General features: G+C 47.7%; 1 protein-coding gene across 3 annotated transcripts in view; it reads right to left on the bottom strand.

Moving 5' to 3' along the window:
• Nucleotides 1–18,502, bottom strand: part of NRBP1 (nuclear receptor binding protein 1) — a 40,835-nt gene that overhangs the window by 16,858 nt on the left and 5,475 nt on the right. For 2 of the 3 annotated variants that reach the window (XM_086460356.1, XM_086460358.1), the window contains exons 3-7: nucleotides 7,775–7,897; nucleotides 7,284–7,385; nucleotides 7,101–7,190; nucleotides 6,591–6,631; nucleotides 5,148–5,242 (exon numbers count right to left, since the gene is read on the bottom strand). In XM_086460356.1, the coding sequence (XP_086316482.1) occupies nucleotides 5,148–5,242; nucleotides 6,591–6,631; nucleotides 7,101–7,190; nucleotides 7,284–7,385; nucleotides 7,775–7,897 (451 nt within the window). Of the gene's footprint in view, nucleotides 1–1,093; nucleotides 1,118–5,147; nucleotides 5,243–6,590; nucleotides 6,632–7,100; nucleotides 7,191–7,283; nucleotides 7,386–7,774; nucleotides 7,898–18,502 lie in introns of all 3 variants that reach the window. The other variant, XM_086460357.1, reaches the window with a different exon arrangement.

The raw sequence follows: 18,502 nt of genomic DNA, 5'->3' as shown, positions 1-18,502 counted from the left end.
AGGAAATCTGCCCTTCCAACGCTGCAAGCCCCGACTACATCCGCTTCCCCCTCGGCTACGCAAGATCCCAGATTTAGCGGTTTGAGAGCGCCTCTACTCCGCCGGCGATGCAGAGCAGCACGCCACATCTTCCTCCTGCAAAGGCTAAGGAGGCACAGAGCCCACCTGGACAGGCCCTTCCCTTTCTGTCACCTCCGGCTGACAGATCGTAGGTTCCCATCTCAGTAGAAACAAACTCTAACCATTGAGAACAACCCTGACGGCAAAAGATAAAATCAATCATTATTGTAAATGTAAACGCAGTGTTCTGTTTAACAGGGTTACAAATGGCAGCACTCAAATCCTTCTCTAGCTCCCGCCAGCCCAACTCCCTCCTCATACACGCAAGTCTCCCAAAACCAGAGCTTTGTCTGGGGAAACATAAACAGTAAACCTTAATTCCCAATTAGGGACTCATTTGGGTGGGATCTCTCTCTGGCCATTGGGAGCCAGACACATTCACTGAAACATTCATCTTAAAAACAAAACAGCTAAGGAGTTCAAACTACAAGCAAGCAATTGGATAGCCAAGCACAAAGCAAAGGCTAGTCCAGGTTCGGTGCCCAGCCAAGTCTAGCAGAGCAGCAGCAGGGAAGAGCCTAATGTATGTGGAAAGTTCAGCTGGGAAGAGCTCAGACCGATGCATCCGCTTGGCTGACATGCGGGAGCCGGCATGCACGAGGGTCCATGGACTAGCACACTCTACGGACAAGGGGAGGAAGAGAACTAACGACCAGGAGACTTCACAAAGGGCAGCGCTCCCTCTCTGTAAGGCTTTGGCTGAGAGCCCAGGAACAGTTTGCATCCCAGCACAGAAGACAAGGTCTCGAGGCAGGACGCACCTAAGCCCAACAGTTTTACACACCAGCCTTATAGCAAGGGAACACTGTTTAAATAAATTACAGAGAGTGTGTACCTTTGTGTGTGCTACAAATATATACACACACACATTATATATATAAATATATATATATATACACACACACACAAATAAAATAATGTACGTTACATATACAGTGGTAGTCACGTCACAGGAGCGGAGAAGTTTGCTCACCATTAGCAAATATCCTATGAAAGACTGTTGGTAACAGAGCAGCCCGTAAGCGGGAAGTAAAACGAGATAGAAGTCAATGAGTTGATGAAACAGCAAGCACTTAACATCGGTAGAGACAGCTAGGTCAGAATCACAGCAAAACATGGACAAGACTGAGAGTCTGGCCCTGCCTCCAGCCACATTTTAAAATAAATTTACATAACTAACATCAGTGTTTCTAACTGAGAACCAGACTGGGCAAGGGAGACAAGACACCTCTGACCAAGTAGAAGACTATGGTTGACTCCAAGGCTAAGCAGCTGGAAATTCTGTTCTTTCTGCAAATGCTGTACCGTCCCTTAGCACGCTGTTCAGCGGACAACTACCTTTCTCTACACCCCAGCAGCTTCTCCTGGGCATGGATCTTGGCAGCAGAACCCATGCTCGTGTACCTGGCCATGTAATTTAATAGCAGAGTTCATACCAAGCAAGACTCAGCCTCCTGGCACCTTGGCCTGGAACCAAAAAGAGACTCTGGACAGACTGCAATTAAATATATAACGAATCCTAGAGGTCAGGCACGTTGAAGACAGGAAAGCATAAGCAGAGTGCCAGGAGGCACTAGCTGGAAATACACCAGCACAACACTAAGCTCTGCAACCCTGTGCTCTGCTGGAAGCCTCCCTCAGCACGTGCTAATACATTGCCATGTCTCAGGGGCACCAGAAGACATTACAAGACACTTCAGTTTGAGCCCTCAGTTCTGTTGGGGCACTCCAAGAGCTGCCCCAAAGGATTTTTAACTCAAACCCATCCCCTCTTTCCACCTGTGACTGGTTCTTACACTCCCAATGCCAATTACAAGAAACATCCCCCAACACTGTTTAACACAAGCAGCCGCAGCGCCGAACACCCTGTCTAAACACGCTGTTGTTCTCCTTCACACCCAGAGCACCTTCAGCCTGTCACAGTAAAACATCTTGCAGCGTGCTCCCTTTGCAGGACCACTTGTTAGACAATACAGACATGCACAGATGCAATATGGTGTTGCATGTGGATCCTGTGGAAGAGTACACCGAAAACAGCCTGGACCTCTCACAGGGAATATTTTCATCTGACCACAACTCCAGAAAGCAGCTGGAACATTCCAGTCTCTGGGAACACCAGTGGCAAGTTTAAGAACTGCAGACGTCTTTCCTATCCTCATCACAAGTTCTCCAGAGCTCCCCAGTCATATGACACTTTTCCTCCTTAAATCTATTAACCCTGCACTTTATGGCACTGAAAAAAAAAAATAGAAAAGGTTAGTAAATTAATGGATTATGGATGGCTTTTGCATTTAAGCAGTATGAGAAATCCTCCCTCTTTCCCACTCCTTTTTTTCTCCCACGGATGACCCCCACACATAAAGATTTCATCCCTCCTTCCAAAACTCAATGCAATAGTAACAGCACCACCTTACCACTAACCTCTTTTCTTTCTGCAGTGCGCAGGTGGCTCTAGAATCCAGCCACGACACGCAGAACAAGAAAACCACTGGTCAGTCCTGCCAGCGCACATGCTTCTGCAACCTGAAGCAGCAGCAAGGAGCAACAGGCAAAAGGGCTGCTCCCACGCCTGAAGAGGTGCGACAGGGACAAGCACCGGCCGTGTCCGATGCGACACAAGTCACAGGCACTGCTCTTCTAGTGCCTCCTCACCCAGCAGGCAGAAGGATGCTTTGCAGAACACAGTAGCAGCTCCCTTTCCCCAGACTTAGCCCCACATTCAGCAAGTATTCTCATTTGCTTAAAGCAGAGGGAAGGGGAGCTCTCAGGAGCGCAGCCCAGAATGGTGCTTGGGACAGACAGTATCAAAGAGCAGATCACAGTGCACTGAATCATTGTTCCCCTTAAATCCATGAGAATCACTGTCCTGCTTCTTTCTCCTGTCTTTAAAACAGGAGAGTTTTCAGATACCGTCCAGCCGTAAGAAGTAAGTACATGAAGCAAGAAGCACGGGCCTACTACTGTCAGTGTCGCTCTAGGACCCCGACACGAAAATAGCCTGTCTGGCTACCACGCAGTCAGCAGTGCTAGAGAATCCCAAGCTCGAGTACAGCCAGCAGTTCTGATGACGTAGTTTCGACCCCTCCTTGGGTGGGCACTACAGGAGTAAGAATACTTTCTGCAACACCGGCAACTTTAATTCCAGCCTGCACTGGAGCCACAGCCGTCACATCTGGAGGATTCCTCTGCTGACCACAACTCCACTTGAGCTCACTTCCTTTTTTATTTAAGAAAGGACCAGAATCTCCCAGATAAATCACTTCACTTCTGAACACAAGGTGATCAAGGCAGCCTACAGAAGAAAGTTTGCTCAGCAACAACTGCGACTAAGCGCTGCTCCTGCACAGCCACGCTCCCAGCACGTGTCCTCTTGCTGTCTTACAGCACACGGACACCCGCTACTCTTTGGAGGAGCACATCTGTCTAATTGCCTCTGTCCCTCCCACCACGCCTAACAGAAGCAAAGCTCTATGGAACTGGAGGGAGTAGGCAAAGGTGTAACTCCCTTGAGGCAACTGTTGGTGACCCACGCTCCAAGAGCCGCCTTCCAGACAGCCTGTGAATGGCACCACTGGGAAGCTGAATGCTCTGGAGAATGTCACCCTGCTGATCTGCAGAACCTCCTTCTGATAAAAAGCCACGGCTCTAGGTACCAACTTCAAGCGGTTTGTTTTCACAAACGAAGTGCTGGCTACCAATCAGAACCATTGCAGCTGTGTAATACTCTAAACTGGGAAGAGAAGGATCTCTCACGTACTCGAGTCTACAACAGACTTCCCATAAGTGCCCTGAATTGAATGCCAGGGAGCCAGATATGTTTGCCAGCACACAGGTATCAGATGTACACAACTCTTGGAAATTTCTCCCATCTGGGTAGTCAGGGAAAGATAATAAAGTGAACCCCACGATGCCATTAGCCTGTAGGAAGAGCAAGTCACCAAGTTTACAGGCAGATAGAGAACCGAGTGTTCCTTCTGCCAGGACCCAGTCTCCCTGGGTACAAGCGTGTATCAGAGGTTTGTTACAGAGAACAGAGACCCCAATTCTGGAACACAAGAGACAACACAAGAGTTCTCTGATGGAAGGAAAAGCCACAGAGGTCTGCAGTTTATGAAGAGAGGCTATTTTTAGATGACATGTGAAGCAGGACATTCTTTCCTGTACACTGTCAACATTAAACCAAGAATTCACAGACAAAAGCCCACAGGATGGCAAATGCACACTCCTCGGGTTCGAGAATACTTGCAGAAGTTGGACAGCGGATAGCAAAGCTGTTACTTCAGAGGTTATGTCAAGGTACAACATAACGCATCCTGACTGCAGACAGATTTTTAGAGACATAGGGATAGCAAAGGTGAAAAAAAAACCCCACCCCAGAGTATGCAAGGACACACTGCACTGCCAGAAAAAACACTTCTTTCTTATGAAAGAAAACATTTCGGCACAGGGTGTCTGTCTGAACAGGGCACGTCTTTGCCAAACAGGCCCAAGGCAAACTAGCACCCTGAAGTCCAGGCCAACGCGAGTGATGCTGGATGAGGATGCCAAGGCAAGCAGCTTGCTGCAGCCAGAGTCTACAAGCTTGACTACAAGTGTTGGTTGCTACAAGAAGCACTCATGTGGCCTCAGTGGACGCAGCTCTCCAGACAGCTCTCGAAGCTCCACAACACTGGGAAGAGAACTCTGTGTGCACTAACATGAAAAAGACTGCACAGCAGATGAATCCAAGGATAACGTGCATACAAAACTTGAAAGTTTCAGACCATTTCCCAGGTCAGACTCTTGAGATCAAAAACTGAGGAAGGAGTTAACAAGGGAAACTGTATCCAGTATCAGTCCCTCCTACGCCTGAAGGTGGTCCAACCAAAAATGAATTCGACCACCAATCTCTGGCACAGCTGATATGCAGGTGGAGGAACATGCGTGCATACAGGCCTATTACGCCAGATAATCCTGAAAGGATTAGATGCCTTTTTCTGTTTGAGCAGTTTGTCTCGTAGGCAAGGGTCACCTCCCACAAGCCTTACCTGACCCAATTTTGATCAGTCCGTTGTGCTGAATGAAGATGGTGTCGCAGGTCAGGTTACCATGGATGATTGGGGGATCACAGGAGTGGAGGTAGCTAGGGATTCAGAACAGAGCACTGGTCAGGAGACGACAGAGGCTGAGGCCAGGAATCCCCCCCTTCATCCCTTCCCTGTCTCAAGCAACATTAGAAGAGCACAGGAGGGCAAAGGGCACATGCCAGGGACTTGTAATAGCAGGGAGGTACAGTTACGTGACTGTACATCCGCCTCCAGGTAGGAGATAATCATGAAAATTAAGCAATTGTCTCTAACAACAATCTCCAGAACACGGGGGAAAGAGTTCCTGACTGATCAGGATTGGGACTGATCAGTTCCCAAGAAACTCAGGGCACCAGGGGTAAAGAAACTATTTCATCCACCCCCATACTGCTAGGTGGGTGCTAAAAGTGTTCCAATCGTATACCAAAAGTATCAGAGCCTTATTCAGGCCCTACCTACAGGGCATCAAAAAGGCACTCACTGCTATACAAACACGATTGGTTGTGCTTTCCAGCAGGCATGAACCTTTCCAGCACTGGGGTCGCAGGTAGACTTGAAGCTACCGGGTTTTGCGCCTCACTCAGCTTGGTATTATGTTAGCAGCCAGCGCAAACACGGACCGCCAGCTCCCAAAGGCTTATCAGAACCCCAGCTATTCATCCCCAGCTATATTTAGCCAAATGGCAACAGAATTTTCTCTACGGAGTGGGAGTCGCGCTCTGGCATCCGAGTTATTGTTTTTCCAAGGCTGTTATTAGCTACACACCACCTCAGGCTCAGGCGGAGAAGACTCTTTAAAACCAAAACAAAACCCCCACATTCTATTCACCTGGGTTGCACTAAGATGGCTGCAGAAGATCTGCATCATCAAGAAATGTACAGATCCACATACACTTCTAGCAATATCACACCACAGTAATTACGAACTCACTGCATGCTACAGGGCTGCAGCCCACCAAGACTAAGAAAATTTTCCTCACTGCTCTCACATGGAATTTGATTTCTTTGAGACATCTTTCAAACGTCCTCTTGGCCATGATTAGACCCTGGTTACAAAGCTGGATACTCTGCAGAGCTCCCTGATGCTCAACTCCTGTACTCATCCCACCAGTCGCAACCGTTGGGATCTAAAGCCTACACTGCCCCTGTTTCTGTATCTTAGAGGCTTCAGTACTGTCTGCCTGAAGACTCTGGGATTGTTGCAGGAACTGACACCCTGTTAGCTGACACCCTGCAGACCACGACTGGGGTAAGAATCAGGCTGGGTGACTGAAAGTGCTCTCCAGGCTTCGCTCCATGAAGCTTGCTAACATTTGGCAGCACATATGCTGACAGCTTTTAATATCCTAGCACGAGAGAGGCTACCCTTATACAGATGGCTAGGCTGCCGGATCAGTCACATACCTGAGAGCAGAGAGGATCTGGGTACACCATCGCTTCCAGGCCTACAGACACAGGAGCAAAAAGCATAAAGATCATTCAAGGAAGAGGAACTAACCCCTAGTTCTGTGATTCACAGCCCACTCATATGAAGGAATACACGCTCCGTTCTGTGGCATCTCAGCTTTTACCCAGTACAGGCACGTAGGAAGCAAGAACTCTCATGCTCGGTTTAGCTGCTATTTATTCATATGGGTCAAGATGCCCTCCCTCTTTCCTGTATGCCCACAAGGAAAGGGACATGCCTGTCACACCACACATATGAAGCTGCAGAACTGCTGGAAACAAAGCAAACCGCACAGAACAGCCGTCCAAGAGGAACCTGCAACTAAACCAGCTTACAGTAATGAAAAGGAATTGCAGCCACATGTCATCACCAGGCTGCCTTCTCATCAGGGTCCTCCGCTGAAAGAGCTTTCCAGAGGCCGATGGCATTAAGTGAATATAGGCATATATGAAAAAAAAAAGAGTTACCTTTTCATTCATAGTTTTATGGTTTTTCTTGGTCTTCTTCAGGAACTGTTTCAAGCTCCCTGAAGACATATATTCAGTGATGAAGATCACCTGTAGGGGCAGTAGGAGACATTACCCTCTGCTTCACTAATTACCTTCAGGACAGACAGCGAGAAAACCCAACAGACTGTTCGCTTTACTTACCCTGGCCTTATTCTCCTTCACATCAGCCCAGTATTTGTGAAACTTCACAATGTTCAGATGTTCCAGCTGAATTAAGTTGTCAAACACCGCTTTAACTTTTTCCTTAACATCAGAAAGACAAAAAAAGTTACATCAGAGACCACATCAGCCCATATCTTACTTTTTTCTTGGTCTTGGTCCCCTTAAATAACCCAGTACACTTTAAGCTCCTATGCTAACAACAAACAGCATCTGATTCCATCTACACTGCGCCTTAGCTGAGCGTGGTTTGATCGCCAAGGCTAAACAAACACAAGAGCCCACAGAAACAGCACAACAACAGTTCTCCGTCACGTTTTCTGCACAGGCCAGGCTTCAGTGGGATTTGTCACATTTCAGCAGTACAGCACTCCAGATCCAGCCAAATCCACACGAAAGGTCACCAATCTCTATAGTCCCACCCCGGTGCAAGGTAGGTTTCCCACATCTTGTTGGGAAACATGTCAACTTACTTCCTGAAGCTTAAAGTTCTTCCGCTCAGAAAACTGAACCTCATTCCAAACAACTTCCACACCTTCCTCTGTATCCATGGCCAGGTAGGCACTGTCGATCCCTGGGACATTGCGCTGGTTCACCTGCACGGGAAGGATGGAGACAGATGCGAGTTCTAAGCCAGCAAGATCAGATCATTACCATGCATCCTTCATTTGAGTATTATGAACTTGGCTCATGAACTTTTAATTAAATAAGCATTGCAGGACAGCATTACGCACATGTATTTCACCAACGGGACATACCCCAACGTGAGTATGTCGTAGGCCATGTAAGCAGCAAGCCCTGAGCATACTTGAGCAAAACCTTCTTTTGCACAAAGACTGTTTCGCAGTAAAAGCTGCCTTTTGCAACAATACATTCGATTTTTAAGTTTTATGACACCCTTAGTTTGTTTAACGAGAAAAAAAACCTCCAACCATACAAAAGGGATACCAAAAAAGTCTCAAGAACTCAGACATAACTTTCTGGAGGCATTTTCTGAAAGGTGATGAGACAGGAAACTCAAGAAAGGACACGGATCCAAGCAGAGAGAAACAAAGGGAAAGCTGCAAGTTGGGAATAGACTTAGCAATTGATTACACAATTGAAAGTGCTACAATAACTTCTTTGGTTAATAAATGCAACCATTAACCCAGCACAAGTACATCCACACCTAATATTAAAGGCACAGATGAGCACAAAGAAAGCAACGAGGTAAGGAGAGGGGACCTGACACCGCAAGAGTTTAAAGCCTAGCACGAGATTGTCTGGGGCTGTGGAAGTACTTAATGCCCGAAGACCTGCATAGATGCAAGATGAGCAACCCCCCTAGCAGCAAAGTATAACATGATACTGTTTTTTCTCAGCTATGTAGCAGCATCCAAAAACGTATATGGGATCCTTCCTCCAACATCTTGAGTGTCCTGCTGTTCTGTAATGCCTTTTACAGGCTGTCTCACAGGCACGCAGAGGTTACAGTCACAGGCTGCACCAGTCAGTGTGCAGCGATAAAGCTGGATTACCATCTCAAAGTACTTAGGAGAAGACAGAGGGTAGACTTTACCTTTTAAATTGTCAGCCATCAAGCATCACTATTCACACCAACTGGCCACAAACCCAGAATGACTTCACATTCAGCTGATCCAATACTCCCCTTGAGGTAAAAGTTAACACAGAGGTTCAGCTAGCAAATCCAGACTCGCCTTTCTCAAAGTCCTGGCCATTTTACAGCTTTTCCTACTCATATTGTCTCACCTTCTCTTCCCTCCCTAGGGACCCCATCAGCATCCCATTTGCTGGAAGCTTCTCACTATGTGTAAGGGGCTTCCTCAAAAACCCCTTCCCCCTTGGCAGCCACTTTTACACGATCAGATTTACTCAATTCCAGCTACAGTGTTATGCTAATGAGAACTGACATAAACGTTCTGCTACCCACAACACTTAAATTAATTAAACACTGTTATTATACGAAATAGCTACTGATAACACAATGTTAACTAATAAAACTAAGAGAAAGAAACCAGTTGCCAACAGACTGTGCTTTTAACACTGGCAGATGGGGTACAGACTCAATGCATCCAGCTGACCATATGAAATGCAAAAAAAAAAAAAAAAAAAAAAAATCCAACCCAAACCAACCCAGGGCTTGTATTTATAAAGAAACTCTGCTGTAGGAGGTGGGTGCCAAGAAGAATTTGTAGGTCATGCTAACAATCAGCTGAACTTGAGCTCCTAATACAACGCATACAACGACAAGGACTAACAGCGTCAGGACACGCACGTGTAAGAACTGTGAGCAGAGAAAGGAGTCCACCGGGGTAGTGAGTTTACTGTTGTACAGTATCAAAAGTCTGCATGATAAACATCTGTCCATTGGGTACTAAACTGGGAGGTGCTGTTGAAACTGAGGGACAAGAGGCCTCGCAGAGGGATCTAGATAGACCGAAGCATTGGGAAACCACCAGCGGCATGGAACTGAACAAGAACAAATGCCTGATTCTGCACTGGGAGGGAGTAATGCCGGGTGCGGGTTTGAACGGGGAGAGGAGCGGCTGGCCAGCAGCCCCGCAGGAGGAGACCGGGCGTGCTGGTCGGCAGCAGCTCGGCAGGAGCCAGCAGCGCCCGGGCACCGGGAGGGCAAACCCGGCTGGCCGTGCCGCCCTCGCTGCTCCGCTGGGCTCGGCGCTGGAGCGGCCTCGCCGGCAGCACCGTGCGCGGTGCGGGGCCCCGCCGTTTCGGAAGGGTGCGAAGGGCCTCGGATGCGCCCGGAGGAGGGCGACCGAGCCGGTGACGGGGCTGGCAGGCACGTCCTGCGAGGGGCAGCCGAGCACCCTGCGCCGGGCTGAGGGGCGACCTCACGGCTCACTTTGTTACCGAGAGGGTGGTCAGACCCTGGCAGGGGCTTCCTGGAGAGGTGGCCGACGGCCGAGCCTGTCGGTGCTGAAGAGGCGTTTGGGCAGTGCCCTCAGCACCACGGGTTAACCTGTGGTCGGCCCTGAAGTGGCCGGGCAGTCGGACCACGTGATCCTTGTGGGTCCCTTCCAGCTGAACTATTCTCCATCCTGCTCTACTCCATCCGTAGCTTGAGAACTTCGACTGACAGCCAGTCAGTACAGGTGGGACCCCTTTTTATGACCTCCCAAGGGAATCCAAACAGACCCAATAACATTCACTATTCTGAAATTGCAAGTGACGCTCCGGAGTGACAAACGACTACAAGAACAGTGTAACTGGAATGATACCAATTGCTTAGTAAACTGAGCAGTAAATTACTGTGACAAAAGCAGGTGCAATGGGGTAACACAGTAGGAATAATGAATACAGGCCATAACCACATAAAGACAGCCTGAGCTACAGAAAATAACTATTGAGAACAATCACGGGTGACAAGCAGCTTAGCATGAACAATCCCGGTCCCTTCCCACCCCTCACCTCCTGCATAACTGAGGGGTGAAAGGTCTGAGATTTAACGTAAGGAGACATTCATCATATTTATCATAAGAACTTGATTTTACACATATATACACTGATGCTAACATGTAAATACCAGGCCGGGCCTGTTATGTTTCATCATTAAAGAAAGCTGAAAGAACAAATATGATTAATGACAGAACATTTATTCCTTCAAATTTTAGTATAATAAGTATCTTAGGGACGACAGTAGTATAAGAATGCCTAGTACGACTAAAAAGCTGAATGCCAAAAGGTTTTAACTTAAGAAAAGTTTAAACAAGCCCCCTGACAACAGAAAGGGTTAGTATTGCAGGGACAAGACGGAAGGCACGACTCCGGACGCCCAGTGCCCATGCATCCCTCTGTATTCTCTTCCTTCATCATCCTTGCTGCCTCTTCAAAGGCTTTCTAGCTCTACTGGATTAATTAAGTCCTCAAGTACTGACAACTGCTCAAAATCCGCCCTGATGATACAGCCAGTGGATGTGGATTTGTCATATCCTCTCCTCTTTCTGGGCAATTTACCAAACGTAAATAATTTCCATGACTCATAGGCAATATTCCTGGGCACCAGATATGACTCAAGACACCAAACCCATCTGACATCACTGACGGTAATTCTCAGTTCAAGAGGAGATTCAACAGCTTGGGCAGAAGAGGAAAAGGGGAAACTCACATACAGATGGCTGAGAAGACAACAGCAAATTCCTCCTTTGTTCAGGTTGCCAAATCGCTGTTCCACATCCCTCTCCATGCTCAGCAAAGTGGAATCCTAAACCCGCACGGAAGCATGTTCTGGCACTTGCCCTGTACCCTTCCAAGGGTTACGGCCAGCAGCTGCCTCCGAGCAGCTACCGGTGGTCGATGGAAGGTCGCAAGCCAGACAGCTCACGGTTTAGAAGCAACGTGGCAGTTCACTCAGTTCTAGGCACTTGTAGGAATATAAATTTCGACTTCTCCACAAACCTGACCGAGCAAGAGGAAACACAAATGGCACATTCAAAATGCTGCCTTCCATGCCTTGCCCCCAGGGGTGCCCCCAGCAGCGTAGGGGTAGGTAGCCCGGTACACCCGTGCCCCGCGGAGGCGCCGTTCCCGCCTGGCAGAGCGCTCACCAGCCGGGCACCAGCGCAGGGCGAGGATGACGCAGGTTCTCTCCTCGCTTTGCCCTAACTTCCTGCAAGCTTTGTCGAGTAATTTAATACTGACTGCTTTAACCTGTCTAATTGTCAGTGGTCTTTTATGACCCAGACCAAAGACAACAAGCTGCTCATGAACCCATGCTGATGAAATGACAAAAGAAGACTGGCTCAAAGAAATACCCTGTGTTCCTGGAGATAATGCATTACTCCAAAGTGTTTCTTTCCCAGAAAGCCCACGTAGACTACGTACCTTTTAAACTATGAAGGAAGGAGTTAACTGAAATCAGTTTAGCATAAATTTCTGAAGTACAGCAGGGGAAGCAGTTCCACAACCACAACAAAATTTACAGCAGAAATACCAATGTAGCTCTTTATGCATATCAACAAGAGGAAAGGAAACTCAAGAAGAATTTCAAGTGAATTTAACTAAATAAGTGAGAGCAGGGGAAAGAGATTTAAATGCTGTTACTTCAAGGCATAACTTAGCGCTAAGGGAAAAAAGTTCAGAAGCTATATTTCCCTTAGCCAGGTTATTCCAATTGTTCAATGCATATTTTTCCATAGCTCTCAAACATCTGGATATCCATCACTGAAAGAACACAGGCTCTGAGAGAGATGTTCTGTAGTTCACATTTAAAAAAAATACAGCCTAAGCCACAAGTGACAGCAAGGGAAAAAAAAAAATATATATATAAATGTTGGAAAAAAATCCACAGTAATTAGAATATCAGTACAGAATGAAACTGCACATGGAAGAAAAGAGATCAGGAATGGCAGTGCATTCGGCCAGACGCTTAGAAAAGGCCGTATATCTGGTTAAGAGTGGGTCAGGTATGCTAAAAAGTTACCCTGGCCACTTGCTTAGGCCAGAGAAAAAGATCAAAGCTCTGCTCAACCAGCTTGGCAAAAGCTTGAGAACAGAGATAACACACCTACAGAAGACAGTAGCTGGACCACAGAGGAACACTACTCTAACTGAACCGCGGCAAAACAAAGAGTAGCCTATTTACCAACAGAAAGAGGAAACAAAAGCAGCTGTCTTGGAGATCTGAAGCTAATCTAGAGTGTAACAAAATCAAAAAATGCAAGATCTGCTGCAGGCAAAGGGGGGAAAAAAATCCAACAAAACAAAGCAAGCCTACTTCATGTTTTAATTAAACTGACAGCACCGGCCTTTGCAATTAAATTCATGGTAGTAAAATGCCTGAAAGGCATTAATTCAAAAATAAAGTTAAAATAACTAGTGTAATACAACAATCTCAAGGAAAGGAAGGTACCGGTTATCACCACGGCTACACCAACCAATTTGTACAGCAATCGAAAGTATGAGGAACAGCAAACCTGACCATCACAAATCCAACAGTTGGTTCTTCCAGACAGCTACGTGCTGGAACAAGTAACAAGGCACATTACAAAACAATACAAATACATCACAAAACAATCGCATTACAAAAAGATAAAATACATCAGCAATGATTTGTCTACGTAACTGAAGGAACAAATCTTGACCATTTCAATACAGAGCTAAAAGCCTTCCACGAGCTGGAGCTCACATGTGATTTGACATGCAGCGGCTCAGGAGGTGCCGCCTTGAGGCAGGAGTCAAAAGCAGACAGGCTTCCTAACCCCACGCAGCGCAGTACGCGTCCCTGCCGCCCCCAAGGGAGTCCTGCCGCCCCGGCCCACGCAGCCAGGCCACAGAGGGCAGAGCTCGGAGCCAGGAGCCGCTCAGGGAGCCCAGCCCTGCCCTGCCAGCGAGGACACCACTGCTCCGCGGAACAGCAGCGAGCCTCGAACCGCACCGCCCTCACGCAGGCTGCGGCCCAGGGGCCAGCCCAGGCTGCCTGAAAGCATTTTGACAGCTCTGGCTAAACAACACGCTGAGGGATAGGCTTCACTGAAAACACGCCAGGTAACTCTCCAGTCAGCAGGTTAGCAACTTCAAAAAACCCCAAAGTATGACAAGAGTCGGGTTGAGCAGGAAAGGCACTGCTCTGGACACCTCACAGGGAGACACGCACCATTCCCACCCACTTAATGGGCAACAGAAATAAATGCGTCGGTTGTCTGCCAGGAGCCCAAAGCGACAAACTCGTGGTTTCTTTTGGTGCTTCAAAACAAACGAGCAATCCAACAGAGTCAAAGAGGGTTCACTCTTACCGAGCTGAACTACGGAAGCAGGAAGAGGTGACGAACTCCCAAAGGGAAACAGAAACAGCAGAGCAAAACACATAAGGGAGTGGGGAAGAAAACCCAACATCCTACAGGTACAAACCACTCGGATAGAATCCCTCAGGAAGGTGACAGTAACTCACCAGTACCTCTACATTTACTGTACCACTATCACCCCTGTACTGTTACCAAAACCTCATCAAACATATCACACCAAGGACATACCCAAAGTAGTTCATATCCCTGGGAACAGTCAGAAATAAACTGACTGGGAGGTTCAGGAAGTTCTCAGAACTGAACCCAGGGGCAGAAAGCTCAGATGAGCACCAGTAACACAAGACACCACAGAGAGGGTAAAAGACAGACAGGATAAACTCCGAGTTAGCTGCTGTCATTCTGCACTGACCCATCCTGTTATTCTGTGACACTTTCACTTGGGACTGAGGCCTTCAAATCACTGCAGGCAACTGAAAAACACCACTTAGTCTTAGAAGCTGTTAAAAGATCAGTATTAGAAACTACGAGGAAAGGAACAGAAAATGCCATAAAAATTGGTACACAGCTGCAAGTACAAATCTTGAACAGGCTTGTAAATTCACCCAGACTTTTACACAGAATATGAATAGAAAGTAATTCTCTCATGTTTGTGATGTTACAAGAGCGAGAAAGCAGTCGATGAAGTGATCAAACACTGTATTTTAAATAGAACAATGAGGAAGCACTTGATCCTGACGTACGTACATACATACACATATATGTGTGTGTGTGTGTGTGTGTGTGGTCAACTGTAAAAGCTGACTACAACGGGATTACATCAGAAGTATAAATGGCTGCAAGATGAGATCAAACTAGCTCTCTGAAACGTGTGCATTTGTAACTTCTAAACATGACAGTCCAAATACACTAGCTGCCTCAAATTTCCTCAACTCCTGATTATTGTGAGAACGTGTCACAGCAAAATATCTCAGTCTTTTTTCCACTCTTCTCCTGTTCACTCTCTTATTTGCTGGTTTTACAGCAGTAGCTCTGGCTCTGCCACCTAAACATGAAACAAACAGAGCAGAATTCCAGGTACTCATGAGATAACTCATTTTATATACAGAAAGGCAATATTGTAGGTACACATCTTCTCTTTATTCTTGTTACTGCTTTAATGACAATTTTAAAAGTTGTCTTTTTCCGCCTTCTGCATTGTAACAGTTGCTCACTCACCTCCAGCAAAGCTGCAGAAGTCTCCCTGAACTAAATGGCCAAAAAAGTTTCATCAAACTGCTGTGGAAAGATATCTGGGTAAGGGCTATTCAAAGGAGAAGCAAGAATCACATCAGTGATCAGAAGCACCACAACAGGGTGGGAAACCCAGACAGTCTAACGCATGACAGATGAAACACTGAACCAAGGGCTCCCAGGGCCACAAGGGTGAGCAATCAATTCACTGTGCCCATCAGGAAAACCCGTCCAGGCAATTCAACAGGAGAAGCCCCTTCAGCAAATTACACAAGACAACTGTGCTGTGTAATGATGTGATGCTGTTTAAAAGAATACAGAACTTATAATAGGACGTTGGAGATGGGCAATTTGGGGATCAGACAAGACCATTTGGGTACAACATTCATGGGATGTTTTGAGGGAAGGGCCAAGAGTGTGGAAAAAGAAGGACCAGGACGAGTTGCCAGCTACATCCTGCACCTGATCACCATCACCTGCACTGTCTTTTTGTCAAGTTATTTTTCAGACTATTTTCTGTGCCAGTGTGCTCCTTACTCTCCATGTACATGCACTTGCAAGCACACAGATCTGCTAGTGAACTTCAAGCCAGACTAGCCAGAAAGTTAGGACAAGAGGTCTTCAGGCCAGATTTCACAGAGACAGAGGCCTGACAGACAGGCACTAGACACCCATGAAATGGGATTTCGCCTGAGCACTGACCCTTAGAATCAGGACAAAGCTCTTCACGTCACCTGTGTTAACATGGGATGCTTGGAAAGGCACCAGGCTCCTGCTTGTGCTGACCTGTTTCTGGCCAGCCGTGCTCTTACAGGGCCTCTGTCCGTCAGGGCTCGCTAGGCAGCCTCGCTGCGGGCAGGACCTGGAGCCAGTGGGCAAGCAGCCTCTCCCCTCCCCTGGCCCAGCAGCTCCTTCCCAAGCGCAAGCCCGGCTGCAGCACCTGACCCCCACCAAACCACAACATCGCGATCGCTTCCTCCTGCCTCCCAGGGCGGCTCTAAAGAGACAGCGGTCCGACGAGGGGAAGGCGTCGGTGCTGCTGGGAAGTGCACGGACCACGTTATTTTTAGAACGGCGCTGTAAAGAGCAAACTCTACCCCTGGCTGCAGGCAGCTGGAGCGCAACCAGCACCTTGAACCCCTGGAAAGCCGGGCAAGCAGCAGACAGCTGCCCTGGCTGCGCCAGCTCCCCCACTGCGGCAGCACAAAGGCCGAGAAACGATGCCTGGGCGGCACTGAGCAAGCTGCCAGCTGCCTGTTACAGTCAGTGAGCAAGAACATTACGGGTCTGTAGACAACGGCCCCGAGACAAAGGCCCAACTCCCTCTCCACCCTGCAGTGCTCCTCATCTCATGTGGGCACACCTCAAGGGTTCACTCCTTCCAGGATGAGCCAATAAAAGTGTTAAAAGGCTGCACTTACTCCCTCATTTAACTATCTTCCCAATGGACAAGAAAAATCATAAAAAGTACAGCATGGCACTAGCTTTCTTCACCAGCTGGAAAAACAAGCAGGTCCACTGCCAAAGCCTGTCAAAAAGCTGGCAGCCCTCCTAGCGCTAGTCTGCTTCGAGAATCGCTGCAGCCCATCCTCTCTCCAGCAGCAGAATCCAAAGCTCAGAGCATCTCAAACGCCACCTTTCCAAGGAACAAAGCCTCACTTTCCCACATACAGAAACTCAGACTTAGGGTAGGAAAAGAAAGACTGGTGCTTATCTTTTTACTACCTCAGCAAGTTTCTTTCCAGTCACAACAGCAGCTGAGAAATCAGACTCAAGCACCGCAGAACCCAAACACCCAGGCTATTGACATTTTCTCTCCAAGAGTCCTGCACTCTGCCTCCTGGAAGAAGAGTAAATCCAGAGGTGCAAGTCATCAACCAACCAGCTCCAGATGAAAAATGATGCAAGAAACAGACTCCTACTAGGATTGAAAAGACAACAAAGAGGTAAAATAAAGATGCATGAGACCCAGCATTTCACTTCATGTCTTCCTGGGTTCAGCTCCTCATAAACCACAGCTCCCTCCTTAGCATTTGACAGCGCCAGCATGGATCCAGAGCGTCTGTTAGCCCGAGCACTAAATTCAGCTGTAGCATCCAGCCACCCAGCCACCAAGGGACCCCGGAACGGCTGGGAACCACCTAGCCGAATGACAGCAAGGTCTTTCCTAAGAAAAAGAGACGCAAACTAAGGGCAGTGGTGCTGCCTAAATTAATTCTCTGGACTTCCAGCAACAGTATACTATGAAGAACAGCAAGACCGAACACCGAACTCCCACACACCCACAGGCACAGTGCATACTGCCCCAAACACTGCTCCTCAAGCTCTGCACCTGACCCGATAACCAAGTCCACATGGAACTTCATCATCCTGGCTCAGTCTGCGTGCCACAGTGAAGGAAGCTACAAAAGACTGCACCTTTCGTCTAGTTTACCTGACCGTGGAAAATACCAGAGAGAGGAAATCAAGCACTAATCAACGTAACCACCACTGTATGCACGGACACACTTACATACAAGAGACAACGTCTCAATCTCAGCAGCCACTGAAGTGGGGGCATAACGTGGAAAGTGCTCCAGCAGCTGAGCTTGCAAAGAAGTCAGTAATACGTCAAGCACAGAACAACAATTGGACAACCACAAGGTCTTTTCTTTCTCAAGGGAGGTTGTTGTTGATGGCTAGCAAGAGCCCAAACATCACCTTCCAGCCACCCCAGAAATCACCTCCAAGAGTTCAGAATCTGTAGGAAGGAAGTACAACCCCTGTGTCTGCCATCTGCGCAGGACGGAGCGAGTCAGCACATGGGCAAGTTTCCAGTCAAGGGACTGAACGCAAGCAGGACTGCAAGGACGGTACAAGGTTCTGACACTAACCTGAAGCAGCCTGACACATCCCCAGGGAAAGGGCAAAGGCATTTAAGCAGAGACCAGTGATCTTTCTCCTGTTACGTCTCTTTTCTCCTTTAAGTGCCAGGCTTCACATCCTTGCAGTCTTCTGTATCAGGGAACAAAGCAGCATTTGGCAAGAGCTGTACAGCTGACCACACCTCACAAGGAGGCTGCAGAAGAGGAGGCCTAGCATCCCATCACGGACATGCTCAAACACAAACCTAAAAGGGAACCTGCTTGTTCCCACATCCACAATACAACAGAGATTCACTCAATAGCACTAAATGGGTTATTTCCTAAGCACGTTACAAAAATGTCAACAAAT

This window comes from Leptosomus discolor, chromosome 2 (assembly GCF_034619465.1).
Source record: "Leptosomus discolor isolate bLepDis1 chromosome 2, bLepDis1.hap2, whole genome shotgun sequence".
Lineage (NCBI taxonomy): Eukaryota > Metazoa > Chordata > Aves > Leptosomiformes > Leptosomidae > Leptosomus > Leptosomus discolor.
The sequence above is the reverse complement of the archived record's forward strand: the minus strand, read 5'-3'. Positions and strand labels throughout refer to the sequence as shown.